The 15,688-nt window shown below is 45.2% G+C and overlaps 1 protein-coding gene across 1 annotated transcript; it reads left to right on the top strand.

Annotated features, from left to right (window-relative positions):
- The first annotated feature begins 1,401 nt into the window (after window positions 1-1,401).
- On the top strand, window positions 1,402-15,529 carry LOC309376921 (C-signal-like). Its single transcript, XM_081923860.1, has 6 exons — window positions 1,402-1,578; window positions 6,561-6,612; window positions 8,429-8,616; window positions 10,113-10,268; window positions 13,122-13,232; window positions 14,199-15,529. Exons 1-6 carry the CDS (start codon window positions 1,438-1,440, stop codon window positions 14,310-14,312), a joined length of 762 nt encoding a protein of 253 aa, XP_081779986.1. The 5' UTR covers window positions 1,402-1,437; the 3' UTR covers window positions 14,313-15,529.
- Window positions 15,530-15,688: the final 159 nt, after the last annotated feature.

Here is a 15,688-nt window from a genome sequence, read left to right as displayed (position 1 = left end):
TAAGTACTTAACCTGAGGTACCACTGTATCTGTATCTATGTGTCAATATTAATATGGATATGGATTTCGATATATATCTCAAGGATGAGTTGGGTTCTCAGTGTGGGGGGGGAAGCTTAACTTTAGCAGTGGTTCAAGGAAAGCCGCTAACCGCTGTCAGAGGAAGGACGTGCTTCCCCCTGCCCCACGTGCCCCCCAGCTTGAGAGCACCCTGCTGGTTTCAATTTCAAATACTTTAAAAACTTCTTTCCCCTGAAAATTTTTCACTGTTCTTTTTGTAAACTGTTTTGAGCTTTGCTTGTTTTACAATCACATCGCACGAAACGATGATTAAAAAAGGAATATAACTCAGAAGGGGGTTGGTGGTGCTTATATTTTTGGCTATACCCTCCAACATTTCTCCCATGAAAATAGGGGTGCCCCATTCCATAATGGTAATTTTACTATTTATACCCCGCACATCTTACTAGGTTGCCCCAGCCACTCTGTGCAGCTTCCAACATATATAAAAACACAATTAAACATGAATAAAACTTCCTTATACACAGAATTGCCTTCAGATGGCTTGGGGGTCAGAGAACTCCAGTGCTTTTTTTCTTTTAAAAAATGTTTAGCAGTACAGTACTATCATTTTCCTACTCATATTGAAATAAAAAGGTAAAGGTAAAGGGACTCCTGACTATTAGGTCCAGTCGTGGCGAACTCTGGGGTTGCAGCACTCATCTCGCTTTATTGGCCGAGGGAGCCGGCATACAGCTTCCGGGTCATGTGGCCAGCAAGACTAAGCCGCTTCTGGCGAACCAGAGCAGCGCACAGAAACACCGTTTACCTTCCTTCCGGAGCGGTACCTATTTATCTACTTGCACTTTGAGGTGCTTTCGAACTGCTAGGTTGGCAGGAGCAGGGACCAGGCAATGGGAGCTGAAATGCTGCGCCTCAATGAGGCCAAACTTAGATTCACAAAATGTTTAGGGGTATTCGTATCTCTGCGTCCCCCCAGAAAAAACAGCACTGGAGAACTCCATACCTTCCAACATTTCTCCAGTGAAAATAGGGGCATCCTAAGGAAAAGCGGGTCAATCTGGAATCAGATCAGAAATCAGGGGTTCTCTAAATCAGGGAAAATAGGGACACTTGGAGCGTCTGACACGCCTACATATGCAGAGTGCATAAAGGCATCTACCAGAGCTCACCTGGGATCCCTTTTTTTTAGGACTCCCTTTTGATCAGGAGGCGGAAGCGGGGAGACTTTTTTGCCGCATCAATAAGTAAATAAACAAAAGCCTCTTCTCGCCTGGCTCGCCGCCACGTTTATTGAAAGGTGTCAAGATTCGGAGGGGGCGGGGTTTGGGGCGGGGCCTCGCGGGAAGGGGCGTGGCCCGGCTTTTAAAAAACCTCCTCGGCGCTCCAAAAAGTGGAGGCTCCCTGCGCGCTGCGATGGATCAAGCGCTCTGCCGCTCCGTGCTCATCACCGGCGCCAACCGGGGCATCGGCCTGGGCTTGGTCGAGGGGTTCCTGGCTGCCTCCCCCGGCCCAGAAGTCGTCATCGCCACCTGCCGGTGCCCTGAAAGCGCTCAGGTAAGGCGGACGCATTTCACCTGCACGCACCCGAATCCCCCCAAGCCCACCTGGACCAGGATCCTGATCCCCCCCAGTGGCCAGCCAGGTGACAGAGTGGTGTAGTGGTTAGAGGCAACGCCGGCAAACGGGGGTTCGGATCCTGGTCCCCTCCCGCCATGAAGATCACTGGGCGACCTTGGATTAGTCACCGGCTCTGACAGACCGGACGACCTCGTGAGGATGAAACAGAGGGCGGGGGGAGATGAGAACTGCGGAGACCGCTTTGAGTTCCTTGGGAGGAAAGGGAGGATATCTCTCCTCCTCGCACCCAAATCTCAGATCTGGAGAGAGCATCCTAAATCATGCTCCTTATGCAGATAGTTGTGGGAGACACCTTACTTTCCCGATAGTGGCGCTATAAGCCCTTCTGAAGATTTTCCCTCTGCTCCAGAATGGGGAGACCCTCAAGTTCCCCCTTTCCAAGACACTGTATGCCTGTACAGTGGTACCTCAGGTTAAATACTTAATTCGTTCCGGAGGTCTGTTCTTAACCTGAAACTGTTCTTAACCTGAAGCACCACTTTATCTAATGGGGCATCCTGCTGCCGCCATGCCGCCGGAGCACGATTTCTGTTCTCATCCTGAAGCCAAGTTCTTAACCCGAGGTAATATTTCTGGGTTAGTGGAGTCTGTAACCTGAAGCGTATGTAACCTGAAGTGTATGTAACCAGAGGTACCACTGTATCAGCAATGGGGTTCTGGGGTCTACTATCTGCTTTTCCATAGATGCTAAGGAAAACCACACAGATTTTTTTCATAAAATTATTATCCGGCTCTCTTGGATAAGTGAGTTGAACAAAACCAGTCAGTCTTCCAGTGAGTGTGGTTGCATCATGGATTTATATAAGGGCTAGATGACCTTGCCAGTTTTATTTTAAATCTCTTTCTTTAACTCTACCCAATGCAGATGGTTGCTATTGCTTTCCGAGTGGGATTTAATTGGCATACCGGCAAATTCAGGATTGCACAGTGAAAGTTGATTATGTCCATAGATTTGTACTTTTATTTGTACTTTTTATTTGCTGCCGCCTTTCCAAAGTTCAAACCATGCTCAAGGTGGTTTGCAGCATGAAAAAAAAAATACATAATTATGACATAACAAAAGCAGTCATAATAAATGTTAATAAAACATTTTAAAATACACAACCAAACCAAACAATTTCCACATAAATCACAAGAAGATCCAAAATAAAGATGCAGGAAAAAACCCACCCAACAGCAACATCCCCCCCAACAAAAAAATGCAAACACCCCAGACCAAGAGGCTGTTCAGCAGCCTCAGTTTTTGTAGCTGGAGTCTGTCCAGCCCCCCAGCCAGGTGGAACAGGCCTGCAAGACAGGGAGAAAATCTTCCAGGACTCACAGATAATATAGTCTTTGGCTACTTCCGCCTTAGTTTTTTTGATCAATCAAAAGGTCAGAGTTTTTTTGATCAATCAAAAGGTCAATCAAAAGGTCGGACTTTTTGAGCTAACAGACTATTGGTTGCTTTGAGGCAACATCGTCCAGGCTTCCCAGAAACAAGTGGGGATTAATGCTCATCATGCCAACATTATCTAATCTTCCCACAGGCAAATCAGAATGAATCTTTGGTGAACAGGTTCCCTACAAGCTCCTGCTTTCATCAACCTAAGCTGGTGTTTCTCAAACTTGGGTCTCCAGCTGTTGTTGGACTACAACTCCCACCATGCCTAGCTAGCAGGACCAGTGGTCAGGGATGATGGGGGTTGTAGTCCAACAACAGCTGGGAGAAACACTGATCTCAGGAACTGTTTCCTGGCCAGTCCCTCCCAAGTCGGATCTCACCAGCTGGAATAATTTCTTTCTAATATACCTCACTCTACACTCGCTTAGCACACTGAACCCTCTCTGCTATTTTAATCCCTGTTCCCCCAGTTTGGATAGATTCTTTTTTGCACCTCACTGCTGGGCAGATGAGTTCTGTCTGTGTCTATTTTGCAGGGAGGATAGAACACTCTGTGCATCCTCAGAGGCGCTCTTGTGATTGAGCAGCACCTTCTAGTTCCCTGGGCTGTGAATTCCACTGGGAAGAGCTGCCACTCAGTGTGGTAGAACGGTAGCTTTGCTTCCAAAGGTCCCAGGTTCAATCGCTTACGTCTCCAGGTGGGGCTGGGAGAGACTCTCAGATTTCCAAACTCAGGAAAAATGACTTGCAGTAGAGAAGAAGGACTTGCAGAGTAGATGTTAACATTGTAATTAGCATTTATTGCCTAGGAGGAAAGGATGGAATGCAAATAACAATTTAGGGTACTATTTCATCACAAAGCACAATGATTTCTGCTTTCATTAATGTACGTACTGCAATCCCAAAGTATGTTTCCTGGTCAGTCCTTGCCAACTCAGTGTGTTTGTGAAGTTGGGATTCTTTTTACCTTGACCTGCCTTGTTCCATACTTTCTTAGTACAGTAAATTGTACTTTGTGTACCAGTTAGCTAAATATTAAAAGTAAAGGACCCCTGACGGTTAAGTTCAGTCACAGATGTCTCTGGGGTTGTGGCACTCATCTAACTTTACAGGCCAAGGGAAGCCGGTGTTTGTCCGCAGACAGTTTTCCCGGGTCATGTGGCCAACATCACTAAGCTGCTTCTGGCGCAACGAAACACCGAAACCAGAGCAATGCACAGAAATGCCGTTTACCTTCCCGCCGGAGCGATACCTATTTACAGTGGTACCTCAGGTTAAGTACTTAATTCGTTCCGGAGGTCCGTTCTTAACCTGAAACTGTTCTTAACCTGAAGCACCACTTTAGCTAATGGGGCCTCCTGCTGCTGCTGCGCCGCTGGAGCACGATTTCTGTTCTTACCCTGAAGCAAAGTTCTTAACCCGAGGTAATATTTCTGGGTTAGCGGAGTATGTAACCTGAAGCGTATGTAACCTGAAGCGTATGTAACCTGAGGTACCACTGTATCTCCTTGCACTTTTTGGCGTGCTTTCAAACTGCTAGGTTGACAGGAGCAGGGACCGAGCAACGGGAGCTCACCGTGTCGTGGGGATTCGAACCGCCGACCTTCCGATCAGCAAGCCCAAGAGGCTCAGTGGTTTAGACCACGGCACCACCCGCGCTCCTAGCTAACTATTAGGGGTGTACAATTCTCCCTAGGGGGTGGAAAGGCGACAACCCAGTTAAACCCTTGACAGGAGAAGATTAGTCTTGCCTAGGCTGGATTCAAATGCAGATAAAAATTGAGAGGCAGGCGGTTGCAGTCCCTTGCCGCTGCCCCATACAGACATGCAGCATATTGGGGGTCCTGTTGCATTATGTCAGGATTGCAATACCTTAACTACCACCTCTCTCCATATGAACCTGAGATCATCATCTAAGGCCCTTTTCTGTGTGCCTTTGCCATGAGAGGTGAAGAGGGTGGCAGCATGAGAAGGGGCCTTTTCTGTGATGGCTCCCTGCTTGTGGAATGCTCTCCCCAGGAAGGCTTACTTGGCACCTTGCTTATAAAATGCCCCTCTTCAACCGAGCCTTTGGCTGATTAACATCCAATGCCCTTTGAAATGTGTTGTGGCTGGGTGGGGGATTATTGGTTCCCCCCTCTCTCGTAGCCCACTGGCTGAGCATCGAGGGGGTCCAGCCTGCCAGCCCAGAAAACCCACCCCCAGGTGAGTCACCCACTTTGGTTAATGCCGCAAATCTGATGGGGCGCTTTCTGTAGGGTTGGATTGGTGCTCTTTTATGAAGAAGTAGTAGTAGTTTGGATTTGATATCCCGCTTTATCACTACCCTAAAGAGTCTCTAGGGTGGCGCTGTGGGTTAAACCACAGAGCCTAGCACTTGCCGATCAGAAGGTCGGCGGTTCGAATCCCCGCGACGGGGTGAGCTCCCGTTGCTTGGTCCCTGCTCCTGCCAACCTAGCAGTTCGAAAGCACATCAAAGTACAAGTAGATAAATAGGTACCACTCCGGCGGGAAGGTAAACGGTGTTTCCGTGCGCTGTTCTGGTTCGCCAGAAGCGGCTTAGTCATGCTGGCCACATGACCCGGAAGCTGTATGCCCGCTCCCTCGGCCAAGAAAGCGAGATGAGCGCAGCAACCCCAGAGTTCGCCACGACTGGACCTAATGGTCAGGGGTCCCTTTACCTTTAAGGAGTCTCAAAGCGGCTAACAATCTCCTTTCCCTTCCTCCCCACAACAAATACTGTGAAGTGAGTGGGGCTGAGAGACTTCAGAGAAGTGTGACTGGCCCAAGGTCACCCAGCAGCTGCATGTGGAAGAGCGGGGAATCAAACCCGGTTCACCAGATTACGAGTCCATCGCTCTTAACCACTACACCACACTACACCACCTTTAATTAACAAGGGTTGCCCGTGTTTATGACGTGTACGGCAAATCCGTCCTTTTCAAGACAAACCTGGCAAACCTGGAATGAGATTTGATACTCTGATAACACTACTATTCTTTACTTGGACTCATATTATTTTTCCGATCTTTGCAACTGGGCTCATTCCACGTGCCCGCTTTACGGTTTTGTTTTTCATCCTTTAATTTTTGTTTGTTTGTTTTCCCCTTTTTATTTATTGATACTTGTTCAAAAATATACAGACGTTCGCACCCATTACAAAGTGTACTTTTATAATACGCTGAAATTAAAACAGCTGATTAATATAACAAAGAACAAAGGCCGAAAGAAGCAAAGGGGGGAAAGAGACCGAAAGAGACAGAAAGCAAAAGAAGAGGAGGAGATTAAAGAAGCATTTTTATTATGTATTTTGTGGTTTTTGTATTGTATTTTTATGTTGTGAACCTGCCAGGGATCTACGGAAGACGGGCAGTAAATACATTTAATAAAGAAGATGAATAATAATAATACTATTGCTTTCCTATGGGTGGAGGAAGGCTGCCAAGGGCTGCCATTAAAATGCATTTAGGCAGATGGGATGTCCACAAGTGTTGGTCTTGTTCTTTCTTTCTAGGAGCTACAGAAACTCTGCAAGCAGTACAGCAACATCAGGGTTTTGCCGCTTGGTAAGCAAAAAGTTTCCTCTTCTGCTCTGCGCCTGACGGCCCCCATGAATGTATCTGAAGCTTGGGTCCCCAGCTGTTATTGGACTACAACTCCCATCATCCCTGACCACTGGCCCTACCAGCTAGGGATGATGGGAGTTATAGTCCAACAACAGTTGGGGGGACCCAAGTTTGAGAGACACCGAAAGAAATAGGATTGTATCCAGTGTTAGTCCTGCTCAGAGTAAACCCATTGAAACTGAAGGACAAGGGGATGTGACGATGCCCCGTTAGGAAGTATGGGGTTTTCTAATTGAGAGAAAGGTGAATCAGAGGTGGCATGACAGAAATTTACAAAATGGCATGGAGATAGTGGATAAAGAAATGTTTTCCTTCCTTATTCAGAAAGATTGCGTGTTGTTTTTTCCTTCTCTCTTTTTTTAAAATATAATTTTTATTAACAAACCAATCAAATCACATTAATTCCAAATTACAAAGCCAATTTTTTTAAAGCATGGGGGTACCCATGCTTCGAGCTCCGAAAGGGATCCAAACATCTCTATTGCTGCTGCTTTAATATTCACAGTTCTGTCCAAATAATATTCACAGTTCTGTCCAATCTTCACTTTATTATTTTCCTCATCATCTTGTTGTTATCATATATTCCTTTCTTTGTGACCTCTGATAGTGTCCACAAGCGGGTTAAAAACAAACGTTGTTATATCCTGTGTGAATTTTCCATTCCTCCAAGAGCCATATTCAAACAGACGCCATTTCAACACTTCCGTACAAAACATTCTTAAAGTCTGCCCATTAATCTTTGCAGGCCTGTCAGTCTCCCCTCAATCTTCTTTGGGGGTTCTGCCAGGTCAAGCTCACAGTCCGATATAATGGTCTCCTTCCCCTCAATTGTAAAACCTTCAGCCAGACCTGCTTCTTAACGAGTCTCTTTTTATAACTGCGTCATTCCAAAGGCCTTTCATTCCTTTCCAGATATTACACAAGCCATGTCTTTGATCAGTAATTCATTTCCACACAGTTCTTAATCATCCCGCTTATAATCAGTAATTGCAACGATTCTTCTTCTCTCGTATCATGAGAACGTCCAATTTAGGTTTAGGACAGGTGAAAGAATATACTACTTCATGCAGTTTATAGTTTAGCTATGGAACTCACTGCCACTGGAGGCAACGATGGCCTGCCACCAACTTGGATGGCTGTAAGTTGGGTCCTGCTTGTGGACTTCCCTTGGGGTCAGCTGGTTGGCCACTATGAGAACAGGGCTCTGGACTCGAACACCTGGCCTGATCCAGCAGAGTCTTCTTATGTTCTGAGCATAATTAAGACGAGCCCATTAATTTCCATGGGTCTACTTTGAGTAAAACATTGGTTACAAACAACCGTGGGAGAAAGGCCATGAATTGCACATCAACCACAAATGCAAAGAACAACAACGAAGAGAACAATTCCCAATCGTTGACCGATTTCCATTCTTGCACACAGACCAGCATGTGAACTGCAGCAAATTCTACTTTGTTTCTCTGCAGAATTCTCTGACATCCCTAGTTGCCAGTCATTATAGACAAGGCTGAGCTATGGATCATTGTTCTGGAGCAGTTACTCCTTAACTGCTCTCTCCTCCCCACCCGCTCTGGACACCTTGGTGAGAGAGCTATGCAGAAGTTGACAGGTTCAGTCCCCAGGTAGGACTGGGGATGTCTACTGTCTGAAAGCCCGGAGAGCTGCTGCCAGTCAGTGTAGACAGTATTGGGCTAGATAGACCGGCAGTCTGACACTCTCTCTTATGCAGCATCTTCTCCTGTCTTATCAAATCCAGATGTGGTTTCTGAAAGCAGCATCAAAGAAACGGTCAAGAAGGTGGAAGACATTGTTGGGGAGAAAGGGCTGAACTGCCTCATCAACAACGCCGGCATCAATGTCTTAGGCTCTCTGGAAGACGTCACCACCGAAGCCATGCTCAGGACCTTCGAGACCAACACTGTTGCCCAGCTAATGCTCTCCAAAGTAAGAACAAAGTTGGTAAATCTGGCATCTACAGTGGTCACCTGGGGCAAGTAGTCCTCTGCCGCAGGCAAACAGCCAGGGACATTTAACCAACAGTAGTTCTTCTGTTTGGTTGCTAAGCTGCCTGATGCTTAACCTATTTTGTAAGATTTATATATCGCTAGAGTGTTAAAAAAAAAGCTCAAAAGTGCTCGAACCTGTATGTGGACCTGTCAGCTTTGCAGCCTTAAGGCTGAGTTAACATGGAATGGCCTGGGAAGAAGGTAGATGTGGGTCCGCGGGTGGTTTGCTCTGGTAGAAGGAGGGCTGTAGCTCAGTGGTAAAACATTTGCTTTACGTGCAGAAGGTCCCTGGTTCAATCTCTACCAGCATCTCCAGGCCAGGCTAGGAAATATTCTTTATCTGAAACCCTGAAGCGCTGCTTCTAATCGATGCAGGCAATACTGGTTAGTTGAGTCAATGGTCTGATCTGGTGCAACACAGGCCCCTACATATCTGTGACTGTCAAGAGTTTCTGATTCCCAAGTCGTTCTAAACAATTATTGTCTTCCCTCCCCCACCCCAACCATCTAAAGTACCGTATTTTTCGCTCTATAAGACGCACCAGACCATAAGACGCACCCCGTTTTTGTAGGAGGAAAACAAGAAAAAAAATATTATGACTCCCAGAAGCCAGAACAGCAAGAGGGATCACTGCGCAGCGAAAGCAGCAATCCCTCTTGCTGTTCTGGCTTCTGGGATAGCCGCACAGCCTGCATTCGCTCCATAAGACGCACACACATTTCCCCTTACTTTTTAGGAGGGAAAAAGTGAGTCTTATAGAGCAAAAAATACGGTATGTTCCTAGAATTCCTTATCCACGATAGCTCAGATAAAAGTTGCACTTCAGTCTGTAGGGCAACCCAGTGTACACATTGGCTTGGCACAGATTTTGCATCTGCTATATCACACCTGGCTCCTGTAGATGGACTCTGGGGCTCTAGCAGAGAGGCAGTCAGTCATTGATGTCTTGGGAACTCTTCATTTCAGCTCTGTTTCACACAGGCGGTCATGAGAAACAGTCCACTCTGAAATTGGCTGCAGAATTTCACTTCATTGAGAAATCACAACTTTTGATCTTTTTTTTTTTAAAAAAATCAAGTTTCTAGTCCTTATGTTCAGTCCCCCCCCCCCAATAAATTAATATATAGATAAATAAAGTTTCTATTCCTTTGGACCCGGAGGATCGGTTTGAATCTCAGAACTGCCTGAATCTCAGAAGCTGGAAGAATTTCCAGAGAAGATTTCTCAGGGCAGGAGATGGGAAATAAGAGGGTATGCAAATTTGCTTTAACTTGCAGAGTGCATTCCCCCTTTTGTAGGATTTGCTAACTTGTTGAAAGGTTATGTTTTTATTTGTTTTAAGAAAATTCTAACCGCGTGCTCTTTTAAAAAATACGTTGCCTGTGCAGACGTCACCTTCCGATTTCCCGTTAAAAATAAATAAATTCCTTTAGGCGTTTCTGCCGCTTTTGATGAAAGCTGCCAAGCAAAATGCCACCATGGGGTGTCACCGTGCTGCAATTGTCAACATGTCATCCATCTCGGCCTCCATAGCGCTTGCAAAATCCAATGACATTTACCATAAGATATACCCTTACAGAATTTCGAAGGTGAGTGTTCTTAGTAGGTAGTTATATTGGGAGAATGGAGAGGGGGTGGGTGGGGGAAGTGGGAAGAGATGTAAGATAACTTTCAAAGTGATGAGTTGCATCTGATGCTACTCCTAACTTGGTGTACACCTCTTGAAGTTAATGGATCTACTCAGCAGTGCTCCAAACCATGAATCCTTAGAATGGATGGGCTCTAACTCAGTTCTGGGGCATCTGCTTTGCATGCAGAAGGTCCCTGGGCTCAGTCCCCAACATTTCCAGGAAGAGATGGGACAGACCTTATTAATCTGCGGGGGCAACTGGACCTATTTCACCTATTGACTGGGAAGAAAATTGAAATATATCTCTGAAGGTAGCATTAGATACAGCTTAGGCTCAGTCTATCTGAAGGACTATATTCTCCCGTAAGAACCTGATCAGGCTCTGAGATCTTCAGGGGAAGCCCTTCTCTCTTTCCCACCACCCACAGGCACCCTTGGTGGGGATATGGGAGAGGGCCTTCTTGGTGGGGGCTCCCAGACTTTGGAACTCCTTCACTAGAGAAGCTAGACTGGTTCCCTCCTGGCTCGTCCCTCAGCTGGCAGTTGCTGTGAACCGCAGGAGGGGAGAGGGCTCTGGTGTTCAAATCCTGCTTGCAGGTTTTCCACGTACATCTTTTTGGCCACTGTGAGAGGAGTTTGGATTTGATATCCCGCTTTATCACTACCCGAAGGAGTCTCAAAGCGGCTAACATTCTCCTTTCCCTTCCTCCCCCACAACAAACACTCTGTGAGGTGAGTGGGGCTGAGAGACTTCAGAGAAGTGTGACTAGCCCAAGGTCACCCAGCAGCTGCATGTGGAGGAGTGGAGACGCGAAGCCGGTTCACCAGATTACGAGTCTACCACTCTTAACCACTACACCACACTGGCTCATCAAGAACAGGATACAGGACTCGATGGGCCATTGAGCTCATCCAACAGGCTCTTCTTGTGTTCTTGATGGGATGGGAACCTAATTGCACAATAAGAAAGGAAGTCGGCAAGCTAGAAGGTAGTGAACCAGGATAGAGAGGTGACTGGGTTTGCAGAAAAGAGCACCTGAAATTCCAAAGAGCTAGCATATTACCATAGCTTGATATGCTCTGCCAGTAAAAGTTAATGTCCAAATAGTGGTTCCAGTTGATATCATCCCTCTGGTTAGATCTGCGGAGCTGGGTTCCCAACAAACAGATCTAATTTGACACCCGCTTTTATCTCCAAAGGGCCATTAAGGGCTTTTTTAGCTCTTCTTGGGCAGAGATGAGATTTTCAGAAACAAACAAAATCATTCCTCCCGATGCATTCTCAGTGAGTCAGCTACAAACAAACACCTAACATTCCCTAGCCAGCCAGGGATTCAAATATTAGGTGTTACCTTGACAGGAATGATATTGTATTAGTTGAGGAAGGTTGCAGCACACCCTCTGCAAATTTAAGAGCTGGATTAAAATACGTATGAAGAGAATAGAAGACAAAGAGCTGAGCGCTCTTATCGCCTCTTGACGCAACGTGAGATTTTAGGGTCAGATAGGAATCCCCGGTATTTTTCAGTCTTTTATGGAGGGGCATCACTTCAGACTTTTATTGTAGGTAAATCTCTTGGAATGTGGCAGGACTAGCTAACAAAATAACTGATAAGGAGGTGGTTACCCCTTTGAAGAAATATTACATGACCGGCCTCCAAGAAACCAGGATTGGCTTGGACCAGATTGACATTAATATGAAGGGGTTTAATTATTGGATAATACCTGCCCCCAAGTTGCTAAAGTATGGTCTTGGGGTTTCGTCACATGTGTATCTTCTAGATATGATACATTATATGATTTGTGCTGTATTTGTGATGTTCTGTTATGGTTTATTATGCTGTTGTTTATTGTTTGTAAGCCGCTTTGGGATTCATTTGAATGAAAAGTGAGATAAAAATGAAATCCGTCAATTGATCCTGATTTTTCAGCAGCTTTTGATTCATTCAGTCACAACTGTCCTTGGGATAAAGATTGATAGAAGATTGCTGATGCTGATGCAAGGACTTCATTGGGATACCAAGATCCAAATTATGATAGAATTTATCTCTAGGAAGAGATGAGTAGTCGCTGCTTGAAACTATGTTTTCTTCCCTTGTTTAATTTATATTTTAAATGAAAACACTCTGTCTGACCTGGGATAAAAGTCAGAGAGTGAATTGGTTCACATTAGCTGAAATGCCACATAACCTCCTTATAATAATTTATTTTGAGTTCTTTTTAAAAGGCGGACTGCTGCCAACATTAGACTTACTCAGAGTAGATCCATTCAAATTAATGGGCAGGATTTAAGTTAGCTTCATTAATTTGGATGTGTCTTATCTGAGCAAAATTTAGCTATAACTCTATATCAAGATATGTGCGTAGGGGGAGTGTTAATGCACAACTGCTATTATTAGAAATTTTAAAAAAGAATAATTATCGGTGGGAACTCCTATGAGTTGCGTCCAATGAAGTTTTACTCAGAAGACTCATTCAAATTAATGAACGTGGCGAAGTTAGGTCTATTGACTCCAATGAGTCTGCTTTGAGTAGGACAAGCATTGGCTTTGACCCGGTGTTCCGAATTCCTGATATTACTGACGTGTTGTTTGTTGCTTAAAAGTGGTTCATTGCTCAATAATAAAAGAATTTTGCGGAAAGAAAAAAAGCTGAGTTTTCATAGAATTGTCGAGATGACACGGGTCATCAGATCTAGCCCCCTGCAAGGCAGGAATCTTTTGCCCGACGTGGGGCTCAAACTCACCACCCAGAGCTTAAAAGCCTCGTGTCATCTAACTCTTTCCACTTCTCTCCCCGACCTCCCTCCAAGGCGGCACTAAACATGCTCACAAAGTGCCTTGCTACAGACCTGAAATTGGAAGGGATCCTCTGCATCGCCCTCCACCCAGGCTGGATCCAAACGGATATGGGAGGGACAATGGTCAGTAAAGTCAATTTTCTCCCCCACTCTTGTTTAAGTAAGTTCTTTGCCCGCCATGTGTTGTTGTTCCTGTCAGTATTTTCATCCCTCCCATTGCAAGGATCATCAGATCCTTCTGAGAAAGAAAGGAGGGGGCAGAAGCTACTCTTCCAGATTTCCATCTCCAGCACTGTGTGGCTTTTTCTTTGATCTGTCAATAATAATAATAATAATTAATAATAATAATAATAATAATAATAATAATAATAATAATAATTTATTTATACCCCGCCCATCTGGCTGGGTTTCCTCAGCCACTCTGGGCGGCTTCCAACAGAATATCAAAATACAATAATATATTAAACATTAAAAGCTTCCCTAAACATCTTGTCTAGAGGCAAGATGGCAGTATGAGAGAGCTGTTTCTCTCGTACATGTTTGTTAAAGGTAAAGGGACCCCTGACCATTAGGTCCAGTCATGGCCGACTCTGGGGTTGCAGCGCTCATCTCGCTTTATTGGCCGAGGGAGCCGGCGTACAGCTTCCGGGTCATGTGGCCAGCATGACTAAGCTGCTTCTGGCGAACCAGAGCAGCACACGGAAACGCCGTTTACCTTCACCTACTGTTGGTCTCCCTGCCTTCCGCCCTACCAGTTGCCGCTGCCTTCCAGTACTGTCCTGGCCCCAAAATGGCAACTAGGCATTCTGTTTTGGCGACTGCAACCCTGGTTTAAGGAGCCGTTTGGTGCCTAGCTCATATATCTGAGTTTCTAACACTGGCTACCAATGGACTACTAACTGAGGGCTTTATAGGTCAGCACCAACACTTTGAATTGTGCCCGGAAACATGCTGGGAGCCAATGTGGGTCTTTCAGAACTGGTCTTATGTGTTTTATGTGTGGGTCTCCTTTATTTTATTTTGAAGGACACTGCTGCTGTAATAAGCTTGCCCTCTCTCTCTCTCCACCCTTCTCCTCTGTTTTCCTAGGCTCCGTTGAAGGTGCAAGATGCTGTCCCATCGATCATCTCTCTTTTAGCTCAGCTCAGCGAAAAAGACAATGGTGCTTTTCTGGATTGGGAAGGGAAAACTTTGCCCTGGTAGCAGTAGCTCCTGGATTCCAAGAACGTGAAGCAACAGCTTGAATCTGGATATACACATTTTAACAGGAATGGACTTTGATTTGCTCACTTGTGTTCTTCCTCACTGTGTTTTTAACATACACGTAGCAATAGCTGTATTGAATGTGGTCCGAAATCCACCTCCGTCCATCGTAGCTAGTAGCTGTTTATGACAGGCCTCCCACATAGGAAGCTGCCTCATATCACGTCAGACATTGGTCCATTTAGTTCTGTATTGTCTACACTGACCGGCAGCAGCTCTCTAGGGTTTCAGGAATGGGACAGTCCCAGCCCTCCGTATGAGTTAGGCCAGGCTGCATCCATAGCTGGGACAAGTATTCTACCAGACAAGCAATCAGAAAACTGTCTCAGCCTATCAAAGCATGAATTACCTCAGCAAGGATCATGCCAATCTGATTAGTTGCTCGGCAACACCTCCACTCTGAGAGTTCGTCTGGCTGTCAATAGTGAACACTTAGCTTACTAACTGAATGATCCCTGCTGTTGTATTCCCAACAAGGTCGTGGTGAATAGTGTCCAAGAGGGCTCAGATTAATTTGGATATTCAAGACAGAAAATCCCACTGGTGTATTTCCTCTTTCCTGGTAGTAAAAATACAAAAAAAATAATAATCATTTATTAGTTGCTTCCCACAAGGCATCACAAAGCAATTTACAACATATAGTCCATAAGTTTATAGTTCTGGCCAGAGGCCATGACAAACTTGTAGCAAGTATTAATAAAATAATACAGAACACACATCTATAATATAGGCCCATGTCTATGATGTAACAGAGACAAGATAGCAGAGATACCAATAAGCTTAAATCTAGCTTGATTTCAGATTAAACCTCCGAATCACCACCACAACTTATAGTGATTTCATCTATCTCATTTTTCCTTATTTATTTTGCACCCAGTGCACAGAGGGCCACTCTGTGTGTTGCAAAGCTATTATTGTCACTCAAAAGAAATGGAACCATCTCTGTCAGGTTGTACCTGCTTGATTGTGTGAACAACGGTTTCAGAACGTGATCTTGGGTCTATATAAGGTGCAGGCTAACAGATAATGAATGTCTTCCACCTGAGGTTGACCACAAATGCAAAGTCTATCTGCGTACAGGACCTTGTAGCAGTCATCCCAAATTGCAGTGGGAATCACTTGGAAACGCAGCTCAATAAATACATTTCTTAAGGAAACTGGTGAGAGTCTGGTCAGATAATTATCCCTAAAGTGCTCTGTTCTCAAGAGCAAATGCCAAGGGGGAAATCTGGTGTTTCTAATTAGTTGCGGGTCCCTTCTGAATTCTATCCAGAAGTGCCAATCCCATAGCTGACACTTACTCAAAGTCAATGCAG

Source organism: Podarcis melisellensis (assembly GCF_964234715.1).
Source record: "Podarcis melisellensis genome assembly, chromosome: 8".
Lineage (NCBI taxonomy): Eukaryota > Metazoa > Chordata > Lepidosauria > Squamata > Lacertidae > Podarcis > Podarcis melisellensis.
Note: the sequence above shows the minus strand (reverse complement) of the source record. Positions and strands in the feature narration are given on the sequence as shown.